This window comes from Pteronotus mesoamericanus, unplaced genomic scaffold (assembly GCF_021234165.1).
Source record: "Pteronotus mesoamericanus isolate MK-2021 breed Mesoamerican mustached bat unplaced genomic scaffold, CSHL_Meso_final scaffold_137, whole genome shotgun sequence".
In the NCBI taxonomy this organism is placed as follows: Eukaryota; Metazoa; Chordata; class Mammalia; order Chiroptera; family Mormoopidae; genus Pteronotus; species Pteronotus mesoamericanus.
In genome coordinates, this window is record NW_026555306.1 from 2,431,784 (window position 1) to 2,459,273 (window position 27,490).

General features: G+C 55.5%; 2 protein-coding genes across 2 annotated transcripts; both read left to right on the forward strand.

Annotated features, from left to right (window-relative positions):
* Positions 1–147: 147 nt before the first annotated feature.
* Positions 148–27,335, forward strand: CLPTM1 (CLPTM1 regulator of GABA type A receptor forward trafficking). Its single transcript, XM_054588592.1, has 14 exons — positions 148–241; positions 5,714–5,826; positions 11,465–11,588; positions 12,613–12,771; positions 14,007–14,124; positions 20,246–20,331; positions 21,028–21,148; positions 21,706–21,950; positions 22,656–22,749; positions 24,575–24,765; positions 25,029–25,124; positions 25,444–25,579; positions 26,196–26,363; positions 26,587–27,335. Exons 1-14 carry the CDS (start codon positions 170–172, stop codon positions 26,880–26,882), a joined length of 2,019 nt encoding a protein of 672 aa, XP_054444567.1. The 5' UTR covers positions 148–169; the 3' UTR covers positions 26,883–27,335.
* LOC129082849 (molybdopterin synthase sulfur carrier subunit-like) lies at positions 16,203–16,683 on the forward strand. Its single transcript, XM_054588593.1, is given in 2 exon segments — positions 16,203–16,411; positions 16,413–16,683. Coding segments are annotated over 2 exon segments (369 nt in total). The 5' UTR covers positions 16,203–16,250; the 3' UTR covers positions 16,621–16,683.
* Positions 27,336–27,490: the final 155 nt, after the last annotated feature.

Genomic DNA, 27,490 nt, shown 5'->3' on the forward strand with positions numbered 1-27,490 from the left:
GTTGGTTTCTTCATAGCCGGAAGCCGCTCTTTCGAGAGGCGTGGCTGAGGCGCTCTTGCCGGGTACGGTGGCCGGCGGTTCGGGCAAACGTGAAATCTCGCGCGATCGCTCTGGCGCCGTCGGGGACGGGGCGGGGTTGGCGGCGGGGGCGGGGACCCGGAGTGGGAAGATGGCGGCGGCGCAGGAGACGGACGGGGCAGGCAGCACCGTGGTGGCGGCCGGAGGAAGCGGCTCCGGTCAGGTACGGAGGCCGAGAGGGGGCTGAGGGGTTCTTCCCCACCCGGGGGGCCACCCACGGGGCGTGTCCTGCCCCTCGTCGCGGAATCCTGTGCACCAGGGGCCACTTACCCAGAGGGACCTTGAATACCGGGCCGAGGCGGCGCCGGGCGGTCCGGGAGGCCGGACAGTGCGGGGAGCGGGGCCCTGTTGCGCGCCAGGTCCCCCGCATGCTTGCGCTGGTCGGCCACGGGGCTTACTGCCCGAGTCGGAGACTGGCGCGGAGGGACGCAGACTTGTACCAAGGGTCTCTAGTTCTTGACTCCCGATTCCAGGATCCACGGCCGTTCCTAGAGTGGTCTGGCGTTCAGGGTCTCTCTTACAGTGCCTGACGTGTGGTCAATGATTGATTAACTGGGAGTTTTGTATTTCTGGGGAAAGTCAGGTAATCATCGTGGGTAAGGGCACAGACTGTGGGGGCTAACAGACCCATATTACAGATGGGAATCCAAGGAACAGCAAGACTAAAGTCGCTTGCAGAAGGTCACCCAGGCTGGGTTTGGGATTCATTCCATGTAGCAGTTACCAGACCTTGCGGACCCAGGGTGATCAGGACTGGGATGGGCGTCCTTTTATCATAAACTAACCCTATGGGGAATTTAGTCCAGATCCTGATGACTTCTGACCCATCACTGCCTCAACTAAACTGAGGCTGCTAGTTCAGGCAGCCATCCTTCAGGTGTTCAGGGAATCTGTGGAGTGACAGCAAGGTGTAGTCGACCCACCCACCGGGATGTCACTGACGTGGGAGGCAGCACAGGGGAGAGGTGCTCAGGTTGGGAGGGGAGAATGAAGCTGTCTTTCTCTGTGACCTTGTGCTAGTTCCTGTCTGTCTTCGGGCCCTTATTTCTCCAGTGGTAAATGGAGGGGTTAAACAGAAGGGCCGGCCATGTGATGGGCCACAAAGATGGCTACAGCCGGGTCCCTGCCACCAGTGGAGTGGGAGAGACTGACGTGTAAAGAATTTTAATCCTGGATGACTAGGGTTGTGACAGACCTCTGCGCCAGGGACTAAGGGAGCAAGACGAGGGGCAAATAATATCACCTGGGAGGACATCAGGATGAGATTTGTGCGATGGAGCCTGCCCCACCTACCTGGTTTAGCATCTTCAACTAGGGCCTGGCTTGGGGGTGGCCTCGGGGAATGCTTGGCTAGTTAGCACTGGGCTGAAGATTCGGTCCCTGTCTCTGGGGCTTCCCAGTCTTGCTGAAAGGTCTTTCTCCCTCGGTGTTTCTGTCCAGACTTACTCTTTAGTTTTCGGGATATAGTACAAATTCTTTAGCAGATCAAGGCCTTGCGTGATCTGACTTCCTTCAGACTACAGTAGGATTTCTCATTCTCAGCACCTACTGACATTTTGGGTTGGACAGTTCTTTGCTATGGGGGGGCTGTCCTGTGCACTTTAGGATATTTAGCAGCATCCTTGGCCTCCACACATCAGATACCAGTAGCAACCCCTGCCCCGCAGCTGTGACAACCAAAAATGTCTTCAGACATTGCTAACTGTCCCCTGGGGGGCAAAATTACCCCTGCTTGAGAGTCATTGGGATGAGAGGAGCACTGGCCGCTCTGAAGCGCTTTTATTTTCAGGAGTGTGCCTCGCTTTCTCTTGCTCACAGCCTGTGCTTGTGTTTCTCCCTCTTTACCTAGTTGGTCTTTACTAGTCCTGTACATCTTAGATCTCCTCTTCTCTAGGAAGCCTTCCCTGACCCTCGGACTGGATCGGGGCTCCCACTGCCTCTTGGGCTACCCTGTCCCAGGTCGTGCACACACTGGCTTGTCACTGTCCATCTGTCTCCTCCACTGGACTGGGAGCCCCTGGAGGGCAGAACTGGGACCGTTGTGGCCATCACTGTGTCCCAGCACTGCCCAGCTGAGGACCTGGCGTAGAGCAGGCGCTCAGTGTTTGTGGGATGAAGGGACCTTGAGGCAGCAGCTGGGCTGAGGTGGAATTCCCACGGTGGACCCAGGTGCTCAGCGAGGGCGTCCCGGGCTGCACACTCCCAGCCCCGGCCCGGCCTCTTGGTCTCAGCTGCCTCCTGGCCCCTTAGTGAGTCTTCTGTGTGAGATTGGACACGCGGGTCCAGGGGCAGGAACTGTGTCCTAGTCACTGCTGTGTCCACAGCCGCCACCATCCTGCCCCGGCCCGTGGGATCCAAACAGGCCTCAGCAGTCTCACGCCCCAGCCAGCCTGCTCCTTTAGCCAGGGACCGAGACACAGGGTCCATGGGTCCACCGTTGGTTCATTCCTTCAGTTAATGTGTATTTTGTCCCCACTACAGGCTAGGCCCCGTGCTAATGCCAGAGATGCAGCTGTGAACAAAACAGAGGCCCTGCCCTCTTGGAGCTCATGTTCTATTTGGGGGCTGCAGGGTCGGGGGTCAGGGTAGAAGAACAGGCAGGAACTATTAATAAACTGTAGTAGGTCAGATGGTCATAAGTGCCATGGACAGAAATAAAGCTGGGAGGTAGAAGGAAGTGAAGAGTACGTAGGAGGGTTACAAATTAAATGGGAGCCTGGGACGGCCTCTCTGAGGAGACATGTGACATGTGAATGAAGACTTGAAGGAGATGAGGAAGGGAGGCACGCAGACTCACAGGGGGAGAGCCTTTCGGGTATGGCAGGAGCAGCCAGTGCAGAGGCCCTGCGGCAGGAGGTGCCTCGTGTGGGGGAGGGGCAGTGAAGAGGCTGGTGCAGCTGGAGCTGGTGAGTGAGGGGCGGTGGGTGAGAGCAGAGAGGCGGGGAGGGAGCCGGGTCAGGCCCCTGTGGGCCATGGTGAGGGCTTTGCCCTCGCTCTGAGGGAAGTTGGAGCCACTGGAGAGCTACCTCTTTAATGAGATATAATTTAGATACAGTAGTGTTCACCCATTGTCAGTATAGACTTCAGTGGCTTTTAGTACATTGGTGCAGGTGTACAGTACAAGCATCACCACTGTCTGGCCCGAGGACATGCGCGCCCCCTTTTGTAGGCACGCTCTGCCCCAGCAGCATTCCTTTTCATTGCTGAGTAGTATTCCATTACACACATACGTCACAGCTTGTTGGTGGACATTTGGGTTATTTCTAGCTATTACAAATAATGCTGCTGTGAACATTTGCATGTAAGCTTTTGTGTGGACATACATTCTCATTTCTCTTGGGTAGAGACGCAGGAGTGGGAATGCTAGTTTGCATGGCAGGTGCACGTTTCACTTTTTAAGCGTCGACCATGTCTTCCCAAGCAGCGGTCCGTTTTCCCATCGGCAGTGTACAGCCCTTCCGATTTCTCCACACCCTTGCCCGCACTCGCGGCTTCCGCCTTTTTCATGCTGACCATCCTAGTGAAGTGACATCTCATTGCGGTTTTCATTTGTGTGGATAAGAGGGCAGACCTAGGAGCCAGCCCGATGTGAGTTCAAGTCCTAGCCTGGCCTCAAGCCTCCATTTCATGATCCAGATTCAGCTTAGACCTACTGGAAACCCTTACCGGCCCCCCGCCCCCCGTCAGTGCTCCCAGGAGCCTGGCCAGCCCCGAATGAGGGGGCTGACGGGCTTGTCTGATCTCTCCTGCCCCTGGCCAACCCCTTCCCTGAACCTTTCCCTCTCCCCAGCACATCTTTCACCCACATGTCAAAGACAGCTCCTCGGCGGGGCCGCCTGATCCCCCAATCCAAAAGTTGTCATCTCCCCCTGCTTGTTTCCTCCAGAGCACTTTTCCAATTACCATTTGTAAAAAAAATACTTATTTATTTTTAGAGAGGGGAAGGGAGGGATGGAGGGAGAGAGAGAGAAGCATTGATCGGTTGTCTCTCGTACACACCCCAACCGGGAACCAAACTCACAACCCAGGCGTATGCCCTGACCAGGGATCGAACTGGCTACCTTTTGCTTTGCGGGACAATGCCCAACGAACTGAGTCACACCGGCCAGGGCCTGTTTACCATTTTTAATGATCCTGTTTACTGTTCTGTGGGTGTGTTCCCCTCTAGATCCTGAGCTCTGGGAGGGGAGGACCCAGAGCTGTTATTTCTACCACTGGCCCCACTGCCTTGCACAGGGCCTGGCATGCAGTGGGCGCTTAAGAAATACCTTTTTGAACAGATGAAGGAACAAAACATACCTGTATTTCACAGTCTAGCCCTAGCCCCTGGGTCAGAGAGGGGAAGTGACATACCCAGGACCTTGCAGCCCAGAACAGTGGGACAAGTCCCGCAGCCCCCGTCTGTCGGACCGCAGAGCTCCCACCTCTTACCAGGGTGCTGTCCTGCACTTTGGGAGAAGCACTTGCTGGTAAAGGGGACAGGGAGTGACAACATGTTTAACACAGTGGCCTCAGTTCCTGGCAGCGCCATCTGGCCATGAGGGCCTCTGTCCCTGCTCCCCAGGGCTTTTGAGGCTGACAGAAGACATTGCGGAGGAGTGGGCCTGGGGCTGTGACAGGGGCCGGGCCGGGCAGTAGAGACCCCGGAGGGGGTGCATTTGGGCCTGGGTGCCGGGGGCAAGCCCTTCAGGGAGCATTTGTTGATTCCAAAGGTATTTATTGAGTCCTTGCTTTGTGGGCCCTTACAGTGACCATGACAGTTCCGGTCCTACCTCTTGAAGGCTGAGGGGAGACGCGACAGAGCTGGGGGGAAGGAAGAGGGCAGGACTGGGGAGTCAGCAGTGCAAGCAGAGGGGCAGGAAGAATTTCTCCACCTTGGGCCCTTCCAAACCTGACATGAAATTCTCTGCTTCTGAGCTTCCGTTTCTGAGTGAAGGTTCTTCCTTTGGGAAGCCCTGCCTGGCTCGCTGGCCTGCCCAACCCCATCCTCCCGCTGCAGTCGTCCTTCCTGGTGATGCGCACAAGTGGCTTAGCCTCCCCGAGCTTCATCGTCCTCATGGAGATGCTGGTAGTTAGAGCCCACCGGGCGGTGTGCGCTGTGCTTGCTGCACTCCCCTTCGCTGTGGCTCACGGCAATGTGGCTCACGCTCTGGTGCGTTTTTCTGTCTCACCTGCTGTTTCAGGAGCATCTGAAAGGATGGGCCCGCACAGGGCGGACCACAGAGGGGGCTTTGGGGACTGTTTGCCCAGGGAAGGACCATTTAGATAAACGCACACCTTGCACCTGCCATATGACCCCTTCTGCATTGTCCCCCGTAGTCACCTCCTTGCGTTCTTGCTCCTGGGCCCCAGCCCTGTAGGGCAATGGATCATCCTCAGTGAGATTGCGTCGCTCACCCGCTTTGTTTCTGCACCTGCCGCTTCCCTCATTGCCTCGCCTGCGCTGGCCACTTGTATTTTAGGTCTCAGCTCTGATATCCCTTCTTCCCAGAAACCCTCCCTGACCCACAGGCTGGACCAGGTGCCCCCTCTGTGCTCAGCCCTGTGCCAGGAGTTGGAACACAGACGTGCCTTAGCCACACCTGGTGCCTCAGGTTGTATTCTCCCTCCTTACCCTGGTCTCCGTCTCTTGCAGGTGACCAGCAATGGCAGCATCGGGAGGGACCTGCCCGCAGAGACCCAGCCCCAGAACCCGCCACCCCAGCCAGCACCCAACGCCTGGCAGGTCATCAAAGGTGTGCTGTTCAGGTGAGCCGGTGCTGCTTTTGTTTTGTTCGCTGCAGAAAGTTGAAATAAGAAAAGCATAAAGAAGAAAGGAAAAAAGTCCTGAAGGATGACCATCATTTTTCTGTTGGTGGGGAGTCTTTTTTTTCCTGTGTGATAGAGTTCTTTTAAGGTAGTAAAACATACCACATTATTAACATTCTAGGGCTGCCATAACAAGTGCACAGACTGGGAGGCTTAAACAACACAAATTAATTTCTCACAGTTCTGGAGGCTGATAGCCTGAGATCAAGGTATCGGCGTGTCTGGTTGCTCCGGAGGCCTCTCTCCTTGGCCTGTAGGTGGCTGCCTTCCTGTGTTTCACATGGTCTTTTCTCTCTGTGCACCCGTGTTCTAATCGCCTCTTTTCATAAGGACACCAGTCCTATTGGATTGGGGTCGCCCAATGACCTCACTGAGCCTTAGGCACCTCTTTACAGGCCCATCTCCACTTAGAGCCACTGAGGTACTGAAGGTGAGGGCTTCACCTATGAATTAGGGGGGATACAATTCAGACACAGCATACACGTAAAATTTACTATTTTAACGTTTTTTAAAAAATTGACTTGAGAGAGAGGAAGGGAGAGAGAGAGAAACATCGATTTGTTGTTCCACTTATTTATGCATTCATTGTTTGATTTTTGTACGTGCCCTGACCAGGGATCGAACCTGCAGCCTTGGCGTAATGGGACAGTGCTCTAACCAATGGAGTTACATGGCTATTTTAACTGTTTTTAAGTGTAGCATACGCTGGTATTAAGTATACTGACATTGCTGTGCAACCATCGCCACCATTCACCTCCACAACTTTTCTCTCTTCTCAAACTGAAACTCCCCATTAAACATGAACTCCTCGTTTACCCCTCCTGCCAGCCTTTCTGTCTCTCTGAATTTGACTGCCCTCAGTACCTCGTTTAAGTAGAGTCATGCAGTCCTTCTCTCTTATTTTTTTAAGATTTTATTTACTAAATTTAATCTATATTGTATTTTTTTTTTTTTCCATTTCCACTTATTTTTAGAGAGAAGGGGAGGGAAGGAGAAAGCGAGGGAGAGAAACACCGATGTGACAGAGAAACATTGACTGGTTGCCTCTTGCATGCCCCCAACTGGGGACCTGGCCCGCAACCCAGGCATGTGCCCTGACTAGGAATCAAACCAGCAGCCTTTTGGTTTGCAGGCCGGCGCTCAATCCACTGAGCCACACCAGCCAGGGGCAGGCCATCCTTTTGTGATTAGCTGGTAGGGATCCTTCCACATGTGGATTTATACGGCCATTCCCGGGCCGTGGGAGCACAGGGAACGTCTTCTTGAAGCCCAGCTTCTGACTGAGGCCCTGGGGAGATACTGGCCGGGGGTGGTGGGATATACCTGGGGCCGGGTTCTAGCTCTGCCTGTCTAGATCTGGTGACAGGGCTTTTGTTTACCTTTCTACAAAATGAACAGTTCTTTTTCTTTCTGGAGAGACAGCAAAATGGTCAAGAGACCAGACTGTGCAGTTAGGCAGCCGCCTCCTCTGCTTACCAGCTATAAGGGATTCAGGACATCATTGTTTAAAACCGTCATCCCTTCCCTGGCTGGTGTGGCTCAGTGGATTGAGTGTCAGCCTGGGAACCAAAAGGTCATGAGTTCGATTCCCAGTCGCAGCATGTGCCTGGGGCACAAGCCAGGTGCTCAGTTGGGGGCGTGAAAGAGACAACCAATCACACATTGATGTTTCCCTCTCTTTCTCCCTCTCCCTGAAAATAAATAAATAAAATCTTTAAAACAGCCACCCCCTTGTCTAGAACCTTCTCATATGGCCATAGCCAGATGCAAGGGAGCCTGGGAAGTGTGGTCTCTATTTTGGGAAACCAGGCACCCTGCAGGGGTTCTATTTCTGAGGAAGAACAGGATAGTCGTTCAGGGGGAGCAGCGACTCATCCCTTCCATGGCATCTTACTAGCTTTTGCCCCCTAAACTTGTATAATATATGCTTATTTTACAAAAATAAAACAGCTCAAACCATATAGAAAAACATAAAGAAGAAAGTAACAGAGAAGTATGATATATTGGTGGTCATCCTATATAAACACGTACCTGTAATTGGCCTTAAGTGAGCTTATATAGGGATGCTCACAGAGAAGAGTTGTTCAAAATAGAGAAAACTTGGGAGCAGCCTGCTTATCCAAAATAGGGGATCGGCTACTGAAATTTGGGGGGGCAGGTAGCATCAGATTGTTTAAGAGCACAGGCTCCGACCTCTTAGCCACCCCACCCCCCATGCCCCACCCCAAGCCGTGTGATCTGGTCTAGTGACTGTCCCTCCGATTCTGGAGTTTCCACCTCTGAGAGGAATCCCGACAGCTCACAGGTCACGGAAAAGAATTCCATTCCTTGCGAATCCTTGTCAGCTGCGGGGCACGGGAGCTGGCACACGCTCCATTCCATGCGAATCCATGTTAGCTGGGGGTCACGACTGCTTTTGTTCCCTGTTTGTAAAACCCGAGAACATGTACTATAAAGAGAAACAGCTCAAAGATAGCCGTCCACAATCCTCGATGTGGTCACCGATCATAATCTGGTGGGGGACAGAGCCACCTGCCTGGTGTCCTCTGAGAGGGTCACACAGGGCACTGAGAAGCTGTACAGGAAAGGAACTGCACTCTTCAGCTCTGACACTCTGCCTCCTCGCTGACTGGTACCCCAGGCTTCCTTGGCTGTGGAGACCCGTCCCTTCTTTTTGCCCATTCCTCTCCTTCCCCCCATGTCCAATAAGGACTTAGCATTTTCTTTTTCTTTTCTTTAAGATTTTAATTTATTTTTTAGAGGAGAAGGAAGTTAGACAGACAGGGAGAGAAACATTGATGTGCAAGAGAAACATCAATTGGTTGCCTCTCACATGCCAGTCAAGGACCTGTCCTGGAACCCAGACAAGTGCCCTGACCAGGAATCAAACCAGCAGTCGAACCAGCAGCCTTTTGGTTCCTAGGCTGGTGCTCAGCCCACTGAGCCACACCAGCCAGGGCAGCATTTTCTTACGTATCAGTTTCTTTTATGCTTCCAGTAGCTACGAGTAATGATTATTCTTATCCTTTCCCTTCATTTTTACATGAGGTAGGCTATTTTACAGTTTTTCACCTTCATTTTTTTTCCATTAACAATATGTCTTAGAAATCTTTCCACGTTAGTACATGAAGGAACTTCCTTCACGTAGGCATTTTCCTGCAGCCGCAGCATAAGCTAATCTTCCATAGAGCCAGGCAGCACCAAACAACAGTTCAGAGTCTCCTGGGGTTAAAATGGAAATCAGGCTTTGTTTTGAGGGGTCTGTGAACTCCCCAAAGCTTCCAGCAGATTGTGCTAAAATGGCCTGTTTTGAGGGTAGGCTCCATCCTTAGATTATACCAGTGGTTACCTGGGGGGGTGGGGGGGATGGGAACGGGGTTGGTAAATGGAGGGACAGTTGCGCTGTATGTCTCTTCATAAATTAAAAAATTTTCTGAACCCATGGAAGTAATATCTATGTGGAGTAGGAGAGAGGATTCAAAATCTCTTTTATTTTCCTTACTCTGGGAAGTGGAAAAGCGTTAGGCGTGGGCCGGGCCCCTGTAGGCCTGGCGTCCGCTGGCAGGGCTTCCTGGCCTGGAGGGCATCGTCCATGAGGCCTCTGAGTGGGTCCCCAAAACTGGGGGGTGTCTGAGCACACACAGATGTTCTTATGTCTTCAGGGCACTGGGAATGTGGAATCCTAAAAATTCTGGTCCCGTTTGCCTCGTTTTAGAGAGGACCCAGAAGACCAGAGGGGTTGGGACCCCCTCACGCCATGCACTAAGCCAGGGCAAAGCTGCCAGTGGGCGTCCCTGCTCCCTCACACTCCCTTGGCATAGTCACTCAGGTGGGAGCCTCTCTTGGAGGCGGAGGGGTCCCCAGAGTTTGGTAGTGCTAGACCTTCCCCAGCCATGTGTCGGGGACTTCTTGGGGAGGCAGCAGATGGCTTGGCTGGGCCATGGCTCCTGAGACCCCAGACCCCAAGCTCCGCAGCTTCTGCACACAGAGGCAGGTTGCTGTGCCTGATTTTGCCCTTTGGTGTGGTTTGGGGCTCAGCAGGGAGGCACCCCACCCACACCAGATCTCCCTCATAGTGTTTTTCCATTCTAAAGTGTTTTGTGTGCCTTTTTCCTATGATGAAAATAACAATAATAACTAACATTTCTACCTACTGAATATGTACCAGGCTTCATTCTGGATGATACATACATGTCATTGCATATATATATATATATATAAATCAATGTATTTAGTGCCTGGAAACAACCCTACAAGGGAGGTAGTGTTATCGCCTTTTAACTGGGGGGGAAACGGAGGCCTAGAGAGGTTAGGAGCTTTGTCAGGGGTCACACAGCAAGGGGAAGACTGGGCTTCAGAGCCAGGTATGCAGCTTAGATGCTGGGCTTGTGACTCCTCTGCTATCCCGCTTTTTATACCTGTAATTAATTAGTACTTATCTCACATAATAATTACACAGCTGCTGTATCTGAGAGACCTGAATTAAAACAATAGATGCTTATATTTTTCCCCTCACGTATGAGCAGCATATATGTGTTCCTGCTATATCAAGGTATATAATTATATATAAAACTAATATTGATATTCTTAGTGTGCTCATTTTTTAAAAAAGATTTATTTATTTTTGAGAGAGAGGAAGGTAGGGAAAAAGAGGGGGAGAGAAACATCAATGAGTTGCCTTTCGCATGTGCCCCAACTGGGGATCTGGCCTGCAACCCAGGCATGTGTTCTTACCGGGAATCGAACTGGCGACATTTTGCTTGCAGAACAACACCCAACCAACTGAGTGAGCCATGCCAGTCAGGGCTTGGTGTGCCTGATTTTTATCAGGCTTTTCCAGGTTTTTTCCAACAGGAGAATTGGTCTGAATAACCCAGCCCATTTATACTAAAAATCAGGACTGCTGTGGCTAGTGTGGCTCCGTGGATCGCATGTCACCAGTTTGATTCCCAGTCAAGGCACATGCCTGGGTTGCAGGCTGGGTCCCCAGCAGGGGGCGCGTGAGAGGCAAGCACACATTGATGTTTCTCTTCCTCTCTTCCCTCCTGCCCCCTTTCTCTAAAAATAAATAAATAAAAATAAAAATCAGGGCCAACCCATTATTTACTATCTGCCTTGCTAATTTTAGCTGCGGTTTTGAAAATGTTGCTCTCTAAGTTTCTGGGCTTGTAAAACACTGGAAGTCTCGATTCTTTGGGTTGTCTCACTTAGGGATCCCAAGGGACTGGGACATCACGTTTCCTTGGTCTGAGGTTTCAAGGGTCCAAGCCACTGCGCCCTGTGGTCACCAGGAGCTCCTGGAGGACTTGGTGTAGGGGGGGTCCACGTGGAGACCAGGGCAGTGCCAGGCCCCCCACACTAGCACACAGTGGAATCAGGCCGCTGCCCTCTCTGGTCTCTCCCCAGACATGGCGTTTGGGGGCGTCTTGTCTTCTCACCAGCCCTGTGCCTGCCTGCCTTCTCAGGGACCCTGCATAATTAGTCACGAGCCCCAGTCAGGCCCCAGCAGGTGCATGTGGATCCACACTGGAAAGAAAAGTTGTGGGGAACTCACCACCTGCCCTGTTTTCCTCCTCAGGATCTTCATCATCTGGGCCATCAGCAGCTGGTTCCGCCGAGGGCAGGCCCCTCAGGACCAGGTGGGCCCCGGAGGAGCCCCGCGCGTCGCCAGCCGCAACCTGTTCCCCAAAGACACTTTAATGGTAACTGTGGCTGGGAGGCCAGATAAAGGAGACAAGAGCGCCGGGGAGGGTGTGGGGGAGGGACGAGGGCAGTGATTCGGTCCCTGGTTACTGTCAGGTCTGTGGACAGGACCAGAGCAGAGGGACTCTGGGCCTCTCCACAACCCATGTCACTCAGGCGGCACCCATAAGGAAAAAAGTAAATTCTTTTGGTTTTGTGGAGGTTCTATACTTGGGGAAGAGGGACATCCAAGCGGTCATTCAGTTGTTTCAAAACTATCTTAACAGGGTCCTTAATGTATTTTACTTTAAAAGTTGCAAAGGGAGGTGTGCAGGGGAGGGGAACGGACAGGAGAAGCTGAGAAGGGCCGAGGAACAGGGCAGAGGCAGGGGGAGGAAGCACCTAGAGCAGCTGAGGGTCAGGAGCATCCGAAGCAAGTGGTCAGACCCCAGTGATCCAGGCTTCTCTCTCCTTTGTGGTTTTCTGCAGCTCTGGGATTCCTGATTTCCGAAAATTCTAGTCAGCGGGGTGGCCGCTGCTCAGCTGATCTTGGTCAGTGGGCCTTCGGAGCTCTGGAAAAGACAGCCATGGGCCCCTGAGAGAGGAGAGAGCTCTCAGAGGCACGGCTTGCCCGTGTTCTCAGCGATCGGCTGGCGCTCCTGCAGATCTTGCCCGTGCTCTGTCCATGAGCCTGTGCAGCTCTGACCAGGAGGCCATAAGAGGCCGAGGAGGGAGAAGATAGTTCAGGGGGGCCCTCATCCCTTCTAACCCCAAAATCTAATTGCCAGGCTGGCCATTCTTTAATTGGTTTTTGCTCATAGACATCGCAGACTCAGACCAGGACAGATGTGGCGGAAGCATGAGGAAAGAGATTGACTCTGCTAGCTGCTACTCCTCTCCCCACTAAGCCCCATTTTTCTCCTCTCATCAAAGTTACTCATAGTCAGGTGCTGACCGCTGCCACAGCTCTTTATCCGCTCTTTATCTGTCAACCTTCAGCCCTCTTACAGGAGGCCCTAAGTTCCCCTCTTTTCATCTCAACAGAACCTGCACGTGTACATCTCAGAGCACGAGCACTTTACAGACTTCAACGCCACATCAGCGCTCTTCTGGGAGCAGCACGACCTTGTGTACGGTGACTGGACTAGCGGCGAGAACTCAGATGGCTGCTACCAGCACTTTGCTGAGCTCGACATTCCACAGGTGGGGACAGCTTCTGGTTTCTGGCCCCAAGGCTGCTCGCCTTGCACTGAGGGTCTTTCCTCGAACCAACGCCCGGCCCTGCATCCTGGAGTTCAGGCTCTAAGCCTGGTCCTACCCTCAGTTCACATGCTGTGTGGCCATGCGCCGGTCTCGGAGGTCTCTGGGCCATGGCCTCCCCACAGCTCCATGTGGGTGGAGTTGAAATTGGCCTAGGATCCTGCCAACTACCTCTAGGGTTGTGTATTTCTGTGGTTTGAACCAGTGGAAGACCGGTAATCGTCCTTGGGGGTGTGCAGTCATCACTAGTTTGTCAGGCAGCCAAGTTTGAGGATAACAGTTAACATCGATTAAACACTTACTATGTGCAGGGCACCAAGCCAGGCCAACGGGCGTAACCCCCCGACAGCCCTATAAAGTAGGAACTGTTCTCTCCAGTGATGAGGACGCTGAGGTACAGAGAGGTTAAGTGGCTTATAGAGGTTAAGGTCACACAGCTAGTGAGAGGTTCAAACTTAGGCTGCCTGGCCCCGGACTCTTCTGGCAGCCCCAGATGGACATTCCGCCTCCCCCAAGAAGCCCTCCCTGACTCTCAGGCCGCTGCCCTCTCTGGTCTCTCCCACCCAAGCCCTGCCCATGCTGGGGGCTGTCATTACCTGGACGTGGGCCTCTCCCCACAGTGGGACTGTGAGCCCACCAAGAGTAGGGCTGCAGCGGTCTTGGTAACCACTGTGCCCAGCTCTGCCTAGTATGGGGCTGGGTGCCAAGTCAGTGAGTGCTGAACGATGAGTGAATTTGCTGAATCCGTGACGTTCATGTCTCTTTGGGGCTGTGCTGTCATCTGCTTCTCCCTAGCAGGTCCCCTCAAGGGGCATGTCTGCTGTGTCTGTCTCTGTCTTGGTCTGTGGGGGTGGCCGGGCGCGGGGTGTGGCACAGTCTTTCTGAGGCAGGTGGGCTAACCTGTGTTGAGGGGCGGCTCCCACTGAGAGTCACGCTCAGGCCCCAGCCCCTCCCTACCCGAGGTCCCAGCTAGCCTGTGGGGCCGCAACAGCCAGCCCCAAGGACTTGGGTCTGATCCTTCTTCCCAGCTTTGAGGTGGGAGGGTGTCTCAGCTGCACCCGATTTTAATTTACGGAGGTGACTGAGTGACTGAGAGCTGGGGGGGGGCGGGGAAGCTGCAGGAGGCCTGTGTCGTGCGGGGATTCAGTGTTTCCTTCTCCCTGTCGGCCGCCTTGCAGAGCGTCCAGCAGAATGGCTCCATCTACATCCACGTCTACTTCACCAAGAGTGGCTTCCACCCGGACCCCCGGCAGAAGGCCCTGTACCGCCGGCTTGCCACAGTCCACATGTCTCGGAGTAAGTCAGTCCCCACAGCCCGGGCCCACCGTCCAGGCGGCCAGCAGCCCGGGCGCCTCAAGCCAGTGCAGGGCATCAAATCCCAGGTCCCCGGGGACCAGCAGGAGTCTAGGCCCGGAGAGTCTGGGATTGGCGGGGCGCTCTTTGTGCTCTGTAGACACCCCTTGGGCAGATGGGGAGCAGTAGGCTTAGAAAGAGCAGGTGGACAAGGACTTTTGAAGCGGAGGTGATGGGCCAGCTCCTGTGCAGTACCTGGCTTGGTAGAAGTAGATGCTCAAAAATAGTCTGAGTGGAGGATGGGTTGACTGACCCTTCAGAACAGTCCGAATGAACAGTGGGTTGATTGATACTCTAGAATAGCCTGTGAATGGATGATGGGGTTGATTTAATGAGGAGAGAGAGACAGGAGGGCCTCTAAAATTTGTTTCATCCAGTGTGACCTCTAAGCATATCTGTGTCAACCCAGCTTGGTAAATGGGCGCTGCCCAAATGCATGGCCCTCGGAGTGTCTTGGGGGACAGTGCCTCGCTCCCATTTGACCTATTTGTACGGGCCCTACGTGGCTGTGCCGTGAGCCCTTGGTTCTCAGACACACACCTCTGAGCAGTGCCCTCCATTTTGAAGGCAGGGTAACGAGGGCCCTGGAACTGGATGAGGTCCCCCATTCTCGTCCTTGCTGGCCGCCAGCCGGGGCCGAACAAACCCCCGGGACTGTAAGGCACTCTCGGGAAGCCCTGGGGCGGGGATAGCCACTTGGTGACTTCTGACACAGCCTTGTGTTGAAACAGATTTTCTCTGGCCTGGGCATCTTCGTAAATTTTTTCCTCACCTCTTGTTACAAGTACAGTTGACCCCTGGACAGCACAGGAGTTAGGGGTACTGGCCCTCTGTATACCTGAAAATATATGTGTAATTTTTTGTTTTTATTTTTTATTTTATACGTATAATTTTTTACTCCCCCAAAACTTAGTTGTCCCTTGGTATCCATGGGGGATTGGTTCCAGCACCTCCAGCGAGTACCAGAATTCGAGGATGCTCAAGTCCCTTATATAAAATGGCGTAGGTCAGTTCACATAGTTGTGGGCTCTCTGCATCCATTGATTCCCAACCACAGATGAAAAAACAGCACACGTATGTTTATTTTTGTAAATCCTCATAGAAGTGGGCCTGTGCATTTCACACTCGATGTTCAGGGGTCAATTATATATGGTTTAAAATTCAAGTAATCAACAAGACGGTGAAGCTCATTAGTCCCCTCTTCCCCACTCCTCCCCCAGTTCCATCCCCCACAGGCAATTGCTTTCGCATGCATTTAGCTGTTTCTTCTGCTTTTTAATCCCCTGGCTTCCAGTAACAAGTTGATACCTCAATTTCTTGCTTTTTCAGTTTGAGACATTATTTCCTGGCCTCCTCCTCCTCTGGAAGAGGAAATATCAACATATTAACATGATTTTGATTAGATTAACATTGAGTATTCAGAAGACTGAGGGTGTGACTTTTGTTTACATCTGAACCACACCCTGAACATGGTTTATTTTTTTCTTTTCTGTCCAACTGCTCGTCTTCCATGAGGTTAGTGAGCGCTGGCATATTTTTACTTGCTCTTCATGTCATTGTCCTGGAGTCCACTGTCTTCCGATTGTCTGTCCCAGGAGTCTCTCTCTGTAGTTGAGCTTTGGCAGCTCTGGAGAAGGTTCACACAGAAAGCCCCGTTCCCCTCCCATAATTTTGCAAGCTCCACCTCGCTTTCATTTTCCTGCGCCTGTGAATTTAGTGATGATCCATCCCGCTCTTTGTGTGGCACAAAAACAGATGTACTTCTGTTTGTGTGGTTATGTCTTTCTTACTTATTTTGATCAAAAATATCCCAGCCCTGACCAGCATGACTCAGTCGGTTGAGCATTGTCCCACAGAGCCAAAGGTCACCAGCTCGGTTCCCGGTTGGGGCACATGCCTGGGTTGCAGGCCAGTCCCTGGTTGGGGGCTCATGCAAGAGGCAACTGGTTGATATTTCTCTCCCTCTCTTTCTCCTTCCCTCCCCTGTCTCTAAAATTAAATAAATAAAATCTTTAAAAAAAAATCCCAGTGTTTGTGGCTGGGGCCCCAGAGCAGCGATCCTGGGCGGGATGGTGCGGAGGTGCCAGGCCAAAGTGTTGCCTTTTGCAAAACATGCTGAAATAACAAGATTTCGTTCAGAGGCTATTTCTGTGCCACAAGAAATAAAAGCATTGCAGCTGTGGAGTGAGATAGAAATGCGACATCCAGGACTGGCTGATGTCAGGAATCGGGACACTGGCTGTTCGTCAAGTATTGCTATATGTCAGGTTTGGAGACCAGCTCCTCCTGCTTCAGTTGGCAGATGAAACTGCCATCATCCCTCCATTGGTGGAGGGTGGTGCTGTGGAGACCCTTGAGAAAGATATGAGTGAAGTTGAAGAGAAATGTAAAGATTTAATAAAATTCACTGCTGAGAAACCTGCGGTAGATGAAGTCTGACAGTCGGTGACTTCTTCACTCTGGTGCAATTTCCCTATTTGTAGGGACCACAAGAAATAACTTTGAAGGAAAGAAAGTCATTGGCTTAGAACGTGAAGTGTACCTACCGATGGCAGAAAACAGAGTCAGAAGAATCTGTAGAGACATTAGCCAGAAATGGCCGGCCAAGCCCATAGCAGTGCTCCGGAGACTTGGCGTAGTGCCAGTGTCAGATCCAAGCCTTGTCATTGAGTGTCCTTGCCCACAGGGCCTCATCCCTCGAGGCCGTGAGCTAAGCCATTGGTACTTTAAAAGCCAAGGTGCCCATATGGAAAAAGGAAATGTATGAAGAATCGTCATCATGGAAAAGAAACAGGGCTTTTGGGAAACAAATGATTAAATCACTTATGTTTTTCTGGAGTGCTTAAATATAAATTTGGTATGCTTATCTTTGATCACATTTTGATTTTTCTTCTCCAGAAGTCAAGATAGGTTAGGATGAGATTTAACAGTGGAACTAGAGGTAGAGGGAAGACTGTAGGGGGGAAAAAATAGAAGAATAATTTAAATACGAGGAAAGATGTCAGTGGTAGACAAACTATTCCATGACTAGGTTCTAATATTAACTGGACTCCCTGAGGTGTGGCCCCTTCTCACTGACCTTGTCTCAGAACCTACCCCACCCCCCACCTCAACAGCCAGTGACATCATTGTTACCAGGGAAGTATTACGGGAATGTTGGCATAACTGGAAGGTATACGAAGTCACTATTGGACAGTCTGGATGTGATATATTTTTATAATTTCTATATTAAAAAACTAAGCCAAATAAACACATGATTTAAGAAGTTAAAATATCGCAAAGGATGATCTTTTGTTTTTTGTTACTATCTACACTGGATTGAACAAACAGTTGGCGACTCAGTGTGGCCTGTGTGCTGAGCACTGTCTTACGCGAGCAGGTCTGGAGTGTGCTCTTTGCATGTTCTACCTCCTGCCTGCCTTGTAGCAAGGTCTTCGGAGACACGGGCAGAGGCGAGCCGAGGGGGTGTGGCCTGCAGGGGCCGTCCCTAGCGACATGTCCCCTCAAGTGGGATTCGTCAGGGGCCTGGCGTAGAAGTGCCCGCCACCCCAGAGGTTGCCTCACTTGTGTCCTGTCTGCCCTCTCTGAGGCCAGTATTTTTTGTGGTTTTGCCTTTGGAGAATGAGATGCTCGTCGCTGTGGGATGAGGTGGTGGTCACAGTCACTGGGACAGTTGTCTGTGGGCTGCAAAACAGAGTCTGCCGCCGGTGGACCTGGAAAGCCCGCCGGGGTCGCCCAGGCTTGTGTCACAGCTGGGACCCCTTGGAGCTGGGACTTGGAGCTGACCTCCCAGTTCCAGGGAGAAGGACGAGAGCGCGGGAGCGGAACGGCAGTCGGTAGGCTAGAGCAACCCTGTCCCCTAGAGATACAGTGCTCGCTGCCGAGTTATTTTAAGTTTTCTAGTGGCCACATTAAAAAACAAAAACAAACTATAAAATTAATGTTAGTAATAACTTTATTGAGTGACATATTGTCATTTCAATATGTAACCGGTATAAAAAATTACCGAGACTCTCTTACATTCTTTTTCTTCCTCCGCACCGAGTTTCCTAATTGGGAGTGTTCTGCATGCACAGCGCACCTCCGTTTGGATCGGCCATGTTGTCAGTGCTCAGTAGCCGCATGCGGCCAGTGACCACCATCCTGCCTGCTGCACTTCTAGAAGCTTGAACTCTGAGAAAAGGGGGCTCTTTCCTCCCCACAGAAGCCCGGTCTGTTCTGTATCATAGTGCCATCAGGGTGCTACCAAGCTGTAGAATGTCCTCACCGGAGCCTAAGCCCCTCCTGTGCCTCCTCCTGCGGGCCCCTCCCTTCCCTGGACTGCCTTTCCTGGGTGTGGAGCAGCCTCGGAGAATGTCCCTCCAGAATTTATTCTTCAGAATGCCCGCCCCCCCCCCCGCCCCCGCCGACCGGATGTGGGGCAAGGTCTCAAATGCATTAATGATGAAAAGTGACGGCATGATTTCTGAGGCAGTACTAAGAGCTGCAGGCCCCAGGCTGAAACCCTAAGTCCATTCCCGGAAATGTTTTTGAACATGAGCTTGTGTGTAGTATCCCGGAGCCTCGAGCCCTAGTTCTGAGTGGGTGGGAAGGATCTGGGCCCCGTGGTTCGTGTACCACATGTGACGTGCAGGGACACTCTGCCTGGCTGGGCTCTGGAGGGCAGAGAGCCACTTCTCAGTGGTCCTGCTAAGAAGAGGTGGAGCTTTTATCCCCATTCTCCAGAGGAGGGACCGAGGCCCAGGGAAGTGACGTAGCTCACCAGTGTCCCTCAGCTCGTGTGAGAGAGCCAGGGTGTGACTTCAGGGCTCCTGCTCTTGGCCAGCTCCCTTTCCCATTTCCCCATCTCTCCCTGCCTCTTGGAGGCAGGATGGAGAAACCCTAAGAGGGTCAGGCTGCGTTTTTTTCCCAGCATAAGGAAGAGCTGAAAAGTACCCAAGCAGGGTGGAGGCAAGGAGATCAGGCATAGCAAGCACCAGCTCCTTCCTCCTGGCAGGTCTCGGCATGGCCCAGGGCAGGGTGGCAGGGAGCCCGCGGCCAACCTGGCCTCTGCAAGAGGAAGTGAGGTCTCCTCCTGGCTGGGGATTCACAGCCCTGAAGTATTTCTCACACCAGTGGTTCTGGGCCTTCTCCGGAACTGTCTGCAGCTCGCCTGTGTATGTTCGCGAATCCCTGTTTGTCACGGGGCACTAGCCAGGGGCCCTTCTCCTCCTGGGGTGCACAGACAGTGAATAAACCAGTGGGCGCATGAACTGGGGGCAGTGTTGAAATGTTATGAAGGAAGCACAAATGCCGACGATCGTGACTGGATGGCCCCCTTGGCATGGGTGCGTAGGGAAGCCCTGTGGAAGGGGGCCATTTAACCAGGGACTTGAAGTGTGAGGAGCCAACCAGGAAGAGTCCAGCCCTGGGGGATACGTGTCAGGGCGACGGAGCAGCATGACCGAAGGCCCTGGGTTGATGCGTTTGAGGAGAGAGGCGGGCGAGGGCTGAGACATCGGTGGGGCTTGTGAGCATCGAAGGCGCCCTGCTCAGGCTGCAGGAGCCGTCTGGGGTTTGGAAATAGTGAGAGAACAGCGTCAGATACTTGGTTGAAAAGAACTGCCGGCTGCCCTGCAGAGAGTGTCACAAGAGGCAAGGGTGGCTGCCAGGAGGCCCGTAAGGAGGCAACTGTAGCCATCCAGAAGGGGGACACCGTGGCTGGCTCGGCATGGGGTGCTGGAGGTGGGAGTCACAGTCGGACTGGGGCGTGTGCCGGGGGGCGTCCCCAGCACAGGCAGGATGGAACAGACACACAGCAGCTTGTAGAGCAGGAAGACTCCATGTTTCCACCTCGAGCCATCTGGTGAATGGATGTTGGTGTCGCTGTAAAGATGGGCAAAGTGGGACTAGATGAGATTGGAGTGGGCAGCTCAGGCTTGCCGGTCGCTGTTACCATCAGCTGGAGAGGGGGACGGTGGGAGCTGGGAACCAGCGAGCGGCTCTCGGTGCGCAGAGGTCTGGGGTCAGATCACTCTGGTGCCAGCAGATCTCACGTCCACCCCTCTCCCTGCCTCCCCCACAGTGATAAACAAATACAAGCGCCGGCGGTTTCAGAAAACCAAGAACCTGTTGACAGGAGAGACAGAAGCTGACCCAGAAATGATCAAGGTAAATGAGCGGCGCTCTTGGGCCTGGGGGCGTCAGGCTGTTCACGGCCTCTGTGGGCCCTCTTCCAGCTCCACCACTGGGCCACGAGGGGGCTCGGTCAGGTCTCCTCACTTCTCTGACCTCAGTTTCCCTCTCTGGACATGGGGCTGGGAAGCAGGGCTACCTCTCAGGGAATGCGGGATTCCGGGTAAGGGTGGGTCCCGTCACTATTCCCGTTTTCAGGCGGGAGGACTTGCCTGAAGTGTCATAGCCAGGAAACAACAGGGCAGGACTCACATGCAGGCGGTCAGACCCCGAGCCCGAGGCTGGCGGGCAGGGCCGGGACGGATAATGAGCCTCCAGCAGGAACCCTTCTGGGCGGGCTGGGGGTGCCAGGACGCTACTGGTGCTGGTGCTGAGAACCTTTCTTTCTCTGTGGAGTGGTCCAAGCAGGCGGTCTGTGAGCGTGGAGGCTGCACATATGCCCCCTTCGCAGCGTGGCACACGGTCCCACCTAGATCCGCAGGCCTGGGTTTTCTGCTCTGAGGTGCCTGGGGGTGCAGATCCATGGGGTCTGTAAAGGCTGGCGTGGGGCTGGCTAGGATGAGCCCCCAGCCAGTGGTCACTGTGGTCATTGCTCTTCTGTTGTCAACGATTGTCTCGGGAGCCCCCGGGAAGAAAGTCCCTCTGAGCCCTACCATCCCTCTTTCCCCTCAGAGGGCTGAGGACTATGGACCCGTGGAAGTGATCTCTCACTGGCACCCCAACATCACCATCAACATCGTGGATGACCACACGCCGTGGGTGAAGGGCAGCGTGCCTCCGCCCCTGGACCAGTGTGAGGCCCCCAGCTCCCTGGGGCTCCTGACCCGGCCATCTCCTTGTCTCCTGGGTCTCTGTGTACCCGGGCTCCCCACCCTGCCCAACCCTTCCCTAGACACTGCCCTTCCTTCCTCGCACACCCCTGCTGACCCCAGCACTGGCTGCGCAGTGTGCCTGCACCAGGCTGCAGACGGCGCCTCCGGCCCCTGAGCTGTATTCAAGAGATGTGCATCAGCTGCTGACTTCAAACTGGGACAGCATCGCTGAAAAACCCGGGTTCCTGACTCCTTTGATGAAACCCTGATACATGGTCACCGTGGGCTGGAGCTGAGCCAAAGCTGCCCCTTCCCTGGGGCCTGCCCAGCGCTTCCTGCCCTGGTCCCTTTGCTGAGATCAGGTGGCTCTTCAGTTCCTCATGGCGCTGCCGATAAACGTCCCTTCCGCCAGTCTCTGTCAGGGGGCCCATCTGAATTTTCCACCTTGCCCTGGGAGGCCTGAGGGGTCTCCCTACCCTCACGGGTGCCCGTGGCTCCAGCCCCAGCTGAGCAGTGCCCCTGCCCCATGTGCCTCCAGACGTGAAGTTTGACGCCGTGAGCGGTGACTACTACCCCATCATCTACTTCAACGACTACTGGAACCTGCAGAAGGACTACTACCCCATCAACGAGAGCCTGGCCACCCTGCCACTCCGCGTCTCCTTCTGCCCACTCTCACTCTGGCGCTGGCAGCTGTATGCCGCCCAGAGCACCAAGTCGCCCTGGAACTTCCTGGGCGATGACCTGTACGAGCAGTCAGACGAGGAGCAGGACTCGGTGAAGGTGAGGTGGGGCGGAGGGGGGGGCTTCCCCGCACCCTCCTGGGCTGCCGGAGGGGAAGGGGAAGTGGGCCCAGCTGGCGGCCTCGGGCCTGCCGGCCAGTGCCGCCCTGACCAGTTTCACAACCTCCCAGGTGCCCTCGCCGCCTTCAGCCCTGACTGACGCGGGAGGCCCATCTCTGAGACGCCGTAGTCCTCCTGTCACAGCTTTTCTGTGTCCTTGGCCAGGCTCTCCGGGTCTGGACCTCCCTGCCCTGCTCCTGCTCTGTAGCCTGTTTAGCCCCAACCTTGGGCTCCGACCTGATGTCTCTGCTCACTGTCCCTGTGTCCTTGAAGAGCTCCTGGTGTCCCCATCTTTCTCTTCCTGTCTATGACGTTGAGACTCGGTGGTGCCTGCCTGGGGTTGTCTTTCTGTTCTCACGTTGACTGTCTCTTCGTCTCTCTGTGACCCTGCCTCTCTCCCCGTCGCTGTCTCCCTGTGCCTCGCCTTCCGCTTCCGCGTCACTCACCCACCCCGCCGTGCCCACCCGCCCACCCCTGGCCGGTGTGCGCGCTCCCTCTCTGGGCAGCCCGAGGGGCCAGGGCTGTGAGCAGGTTTTTCTGGGGGTCCAGGAGGAGAGCGGGGTCGGCTAAGAGAGGCACCGCGTTGGTCAGCCCCACAGCGAGGCCGTGGCAGTGCTCACAGGTGTCTCCCCCGCCCCTCCTCTAGGTCGCCCTCCTAGAGACCAACCCCTACCTGCTGGCGCTCACCATCATCGTGTCCATCGTCCACAGTGTCTTTGAGTTCCTGGCCTTCAAGAACGGTAGGGGGGCGCCCTGGGGCTTGTGAGAGGCCATGGGGGGGTGGGGAGTGCCTAGTCAGGGGATAGGGCCTCCCCCGCCCTCTTTTCCCTTTCCCGATAGGTCCCCTCCCTACCGGGGGTCCCTCAGCCCCACTCTCCAGAGGCCTGGCGAACTGGCGAGGATGATGACCCCAAAACTCCCAGCCCAGAAACTCCCATCCACCGGGCGTGGTGCTGGGGGAGGGAACGGGCCGGGGAACTCCGAGGCCTGGAGCAGGGAAGCCCCAGAGCTGCTCCCTTCACCCTGCCCGGCAGGCCGCCTGCTGGGAAAGGCCCCCTCAGGGCTGAGTGGACGGGGCCCACCCTAGTGGGAAGGCGACAGCCAGGTCCCCAGAAGGCCCATGTGTTCCAAAGGTCAACAAGTAGTGATGGCTGGGGTTTGAAGAATCTGGCCGCGTGGCAGCCACTGTTCTGAGTGCCCTCATCAGTTAGGTCGTTGAGCCCTCACAGCCACGGTCCCGTGAGGAAGCCTGTCATTACCTCCATGCTTCTGATGAGGAAGCAAGAGGCTCAGGGAGGTTAGGGAGCTTGCCCAGAGTCCCCCAGCTCCCGAGTGGCAGGGCCAGGCCGGGGCTCAGGCAGCTGGCTCCGGCACCCACTTCCGTCCTCCAAGCCCTGCCCTGAGACAACATTGCCATGATTAAAAGTTACATTCTAGAAGACCATAACATCAAAACTGAGCAGTGAGTGCCGACCACTGGTAGGAGGTCCCTTGGCCATGGTGTGTGCAGGTGCCGGCTCACAAGCACATCTGCTGGCTGTGCGCTGGGTCAGCAGGGGTCCCCCTTTTCCTGATGAGATATGAAGGCACATAGGGGGTGGTCACTCACCCAAGGTCACAACAGCGGTCGGGGGGTGGGGGCCCTGGGTGAGCCCGACTTTACAGCCCATGCTTGCTGCCTCCCTGGTTTGGGGCAGAACTTGGAGCCCCTCGCCCCCGCCAGAATCCCATCTCCAGATTCATGCTCCCTGGTCAGGATTGGGGGGGTTTCTCTGAACGTCCTCTTTAATTCTCAGGGTCTGAGGGTTGGGGGAGCCTACTGGGTGCGCCAGAGCTCCAGAATCAGAACCAGAGCCGCCGGGCAGGGGTTGGGGGACAACGGCCAGGGGTCAAGACAGCCCTCGCTCACTGAGTGCAAAGCTGGCCCTGTGGCTGCGGGTGGTGAACAGCCCAGGCAGTGCCAAATGGTGCTGACAGGGGGACCAGGGCTCGGAGGGGCTGGCCGGGGCCCTGCGGGTTGGGTCCAGGAACGGCACTGGGAGGTGCTCCGGTTGGAGACCAGAGCCGGGGGCCCTTGTGTGTACCCCAGGCGTCGGCGGGCCACCTCCCTCACGGTGTCCGGGCGGTGGGCTAGAGGAGTTGGTTTTGAAGCACGTGTCCCATGTCTCCCCAATCAAGGGAGGCAGCCCGCGCCAGGGAGGTCAGCCCAGGTCTGGTGTCACCCACACCCAGCTTCCAGCCAGGTTAGGCCAGGCCAGGTGTGAGGCCTCAGGGAAGTGGCTTCTCTGGTGCGTGAGAGCATGCGGGATGTGGCAGCAGTCACTGTCACCAGTGGAGGGACTGCATTCAGAGGGGGACGTCAGATGCGAGGACTGCAGAGGTCCTGCGTGTCAGGTGCTCCAGGTGGCTCCTGAGAAGCAGAGGCTCTTTACTGGGGGCTGGCGTCATGTGCACCCCTCGCCCTTGGATGACCCAGCACGTCCCCTGGGGTCTGAGGAAGGTGGGGCCTGAGGGAGCCGCAGGGACTCAGCCCGACTTGCCGGCTTGCTCCAACCCCGTGCGCAGATATCCAGTTCTGGAACAGCCGGCAGTCCCTGGAGGGCCTGTCCGTGCGCTCCGTCTTCTTCGGCGTTTTCCAGTCTTTCGTGGTCCTCCTCTACATCCTGGACAATGAGACCAACTTCGTGGTCCAGGTCAGCGTCTTCATCGGGGTCCTCATTGACCTCTGGAAGATCACCAAGGTCATGGATGTCCGGGTAAGGCTGGCTGCCATGCTTTCTGGGGGCTGCCAGGGGATAGGAGGGGGATTGTCTGGTCAGCCAGACCCCGGAGCCGGCCCCCGGGTGTTTCCCAATGCCTGCCGCACGCCCAGCACCAAGGGGATTTTTGCACCAGGGGATTTTTTGGGTCATATGTGGGGCAGGGGAACTGGGAACAGTGGGGAAGGGCAGGGGCTGGAACAGGCATGGGGGGCGGGAGCCAGCACAGCAGCTGACCGTGGCCCCCTCCCCGTCTGCAGCTGGACCGGGAGCACAGGGTGGCAGGATTCTTTCCCCGCCCAACCTTCAAGGACAAGTCCACATATGTCGAGTCCTCGACCAAAGTGTATGACGATGTGAGTATCCCCCACATTGGGCTGCGGGGAGGGTTCCCCAGCACTGCACACGCCTGGCATTCCAGGGGGTGGGCAGTGGGTGGGGTGACAGGGCGTCTGCCTGCTGGCTGGCAGGCCTACGCGTTATGGCCTGTCACACCCTCTAGTGTCACCCACCTGCCATGTATATACTTCCTGTCTGAATCCAAAGTTCCCAGGGCCACCTGGAAATTCCCCTAGGCTGGCCTGCCAGACCAGGTGTGGGTGGGTGAGGACAGGGAGCAGGGGTGCTGGGTGGGACCCAAGGCGCTGGGTCCTAACCGCGCCCTGTGCCCCACAGATGGCGTTTAGGTACCTATCGTGGATCCTCTTCCCACTCCTGGGCTGCTACGCTGTCTACAGCCTTCTGTACCTGGAGCACAAGGGCTGGTACTCCTGGGTGCTCAGCATGCTCTATGGCTTCCTGCTGACCTTCGGTGAGCAGGCCTGCGCCGCCCTCGGCACCCCAGTTAGGGCAGGCGCTCAGCAAACGTTCTTCCCCTCCACACTCACTGGGCCGTGCTGGGGACTCAGCAGTGATCAAGTCAGGCTGGCCCGACCGGGCCCTCCCTGCACGCAGGATCCAGTGTGGGAGGCAGACCCGTCTGCGGACAGGGACAGCCCAGGGTGGGCAGGGGTGGCACGTGGGGAGCCTTGAAGGGATGTTGGTCTGGTCTGGGGGTCAGGGAGGGCTTCCTGGAGACCACGAACAGTGCTTTTGAGTCCTCATCCTCGGGGGGAAGCCATGCAGTAAACAAGCAGGCGAAGCAGCGTGTGACGGGCGCTGGGAAGGGGCCGAGGTGAGGACAGCACGCTAGATGGGGGTCAGGAGACCTCCCGAGGAGACAGTGTGTAAACAGGCACAGAAGGTGCCAAAGGAGGGAGCCAGCCGAAGGCCCTGAAGCACGATGTGCCTGGGCTATTGGAGGCAGCAAGGAGGCCACTGTAGCTGGAGTATAGTGAGTGGCGGAGGGGGGCCGGAAGTGAGCTCGGAGATCGAGGATCAAGACACCCCTTTGTCTGCTCATGAATGTGCCCTCACCACCACCGCAGGTTTCATCACCATGACACCCCAGCTGTTTATCAACTACAAGCTCAAGTCTGTGGCGCATCTGCCCTGGCGCATGCTCACCTACAAGGCCCTCAACACCTTCATTGATGACCTCTTTGCCTTTGTGATCAAGATGCCTGTCATGTACCGGATCGGCTGCCTGCGGGACGGTGAGGCCCGGCGGGTGGGCTGGTGGGAGGCTCCCGCTGGCGCTAGGCAGGCACAGGCAGGACGCGGGGCCCTGGGCGGAGGGAGGTGCCCTATTCCCGGTCCAGGGGCTCAGTCTGAGGGGGCTTGGCCCGATCTTTGCAGGACCTCCCCACCCCACCCCCACCTGATGGTGGGCCATTTGGGTCCCTTCCCCTCACACTGCTCCCCTCACCCCACCTCTAGATGTGGTCTTCTTCATCTACCTCTACCAACGGTGGATCTACCGCGTCGACCCCACGCGGGTGAACGAGTTTGGCATGAGTGGCGAGGCCCCGACAGCAGCTGCCCCCGTGGCAGAGGCCCCAACAGCAACAGGAGCCCTCCCGCCCCCACCCACTCCCGCCCCCGCCACAGCCACCACCGCCGCTGGGAAGGAGGCCTCTACGCCCCTACCTGCCAAGTCCACCCAGGGGGCCAGCTCTACCACCGAGCCCCAGGAAGTCCCCCCAAAGCCAGCAGAGGACAAGAAAAGGGATTAACTGTTCCTGGTCCTCACTGTCTGCTCTGGCTCCTGGTGACCACCACCCCTGCCAACCCAGGCCCCTCGCCTCCCCTCCCTGTTGCCCTTTCCCTGGACAGATCAGGCTGGGGCGGCGGGAGGCACCCCATTGGGCCAGGGCCCAGCACGTGGTGTGGGGGCTGGGGCAGGTCAGGGCCCGTGGTTTGTGGAGGCGCCGTCTGTCTGTCTGTCCCTGTGTTTTAGCCATCTTGCCCCGCCAGCCCAGCGCCATCGGGAATCATGGTGAAGCTGACGCGGCACTGCCGAGGGGTGGGCCACACAGGGGAGAGGCCAGGGCCCCTCTGTGGGGTGCCCACAGCCATCCGTCATCTTGTCCCTCATCCCCTGACCAGCCCCCTCCTCCCAGACCGCCGCCCTTTAACACAGTCTGGATTTAATAAATTCATGTGGGTGTTTAACTTAAACTCAACAACCCCCCCTTCGTGCCTTCCTTCCTCTGTCACTTCGGAGAGCAGGTACGGGTGGCTCTCCCAGGGCTAGGAAGGAGACCTACAGGGTGCAGGACATGGTAAAGTGGGAACGGTGACCCTCTGGGCCAGGCCCCTTCCCACCCTTCTGCCCTGCCCA

What these genes read in the sequence shown, in the direction of transcription:
- CLPTM1 (XM_054588592.1), top strand. Translation starts at nt 170, where the DNA reads ATGGCGGCGGCGCAGGAGACGGACGGGGCAGGCAGCACCGTGGTGGCG. An exon ending in GCCTCCGCCCCTGGACCAGT is followed by an intron (nt 21,149 to 21,705) that starts GTGAGGCCCCCA and finishes ATGTGCCTCCAG; the next exon opens with ACGTGAAGTTTGACGCCGTG. An exon ending in AGGAGCAGGACTCGGTGAAG is followed by an intron (nt 21,951 to 22,655) that starts GTGAGGTGGGGC and finishes CCCCTCCTCTAG; the next exon opens with GTCGCCCTCCTAGAGACCAA.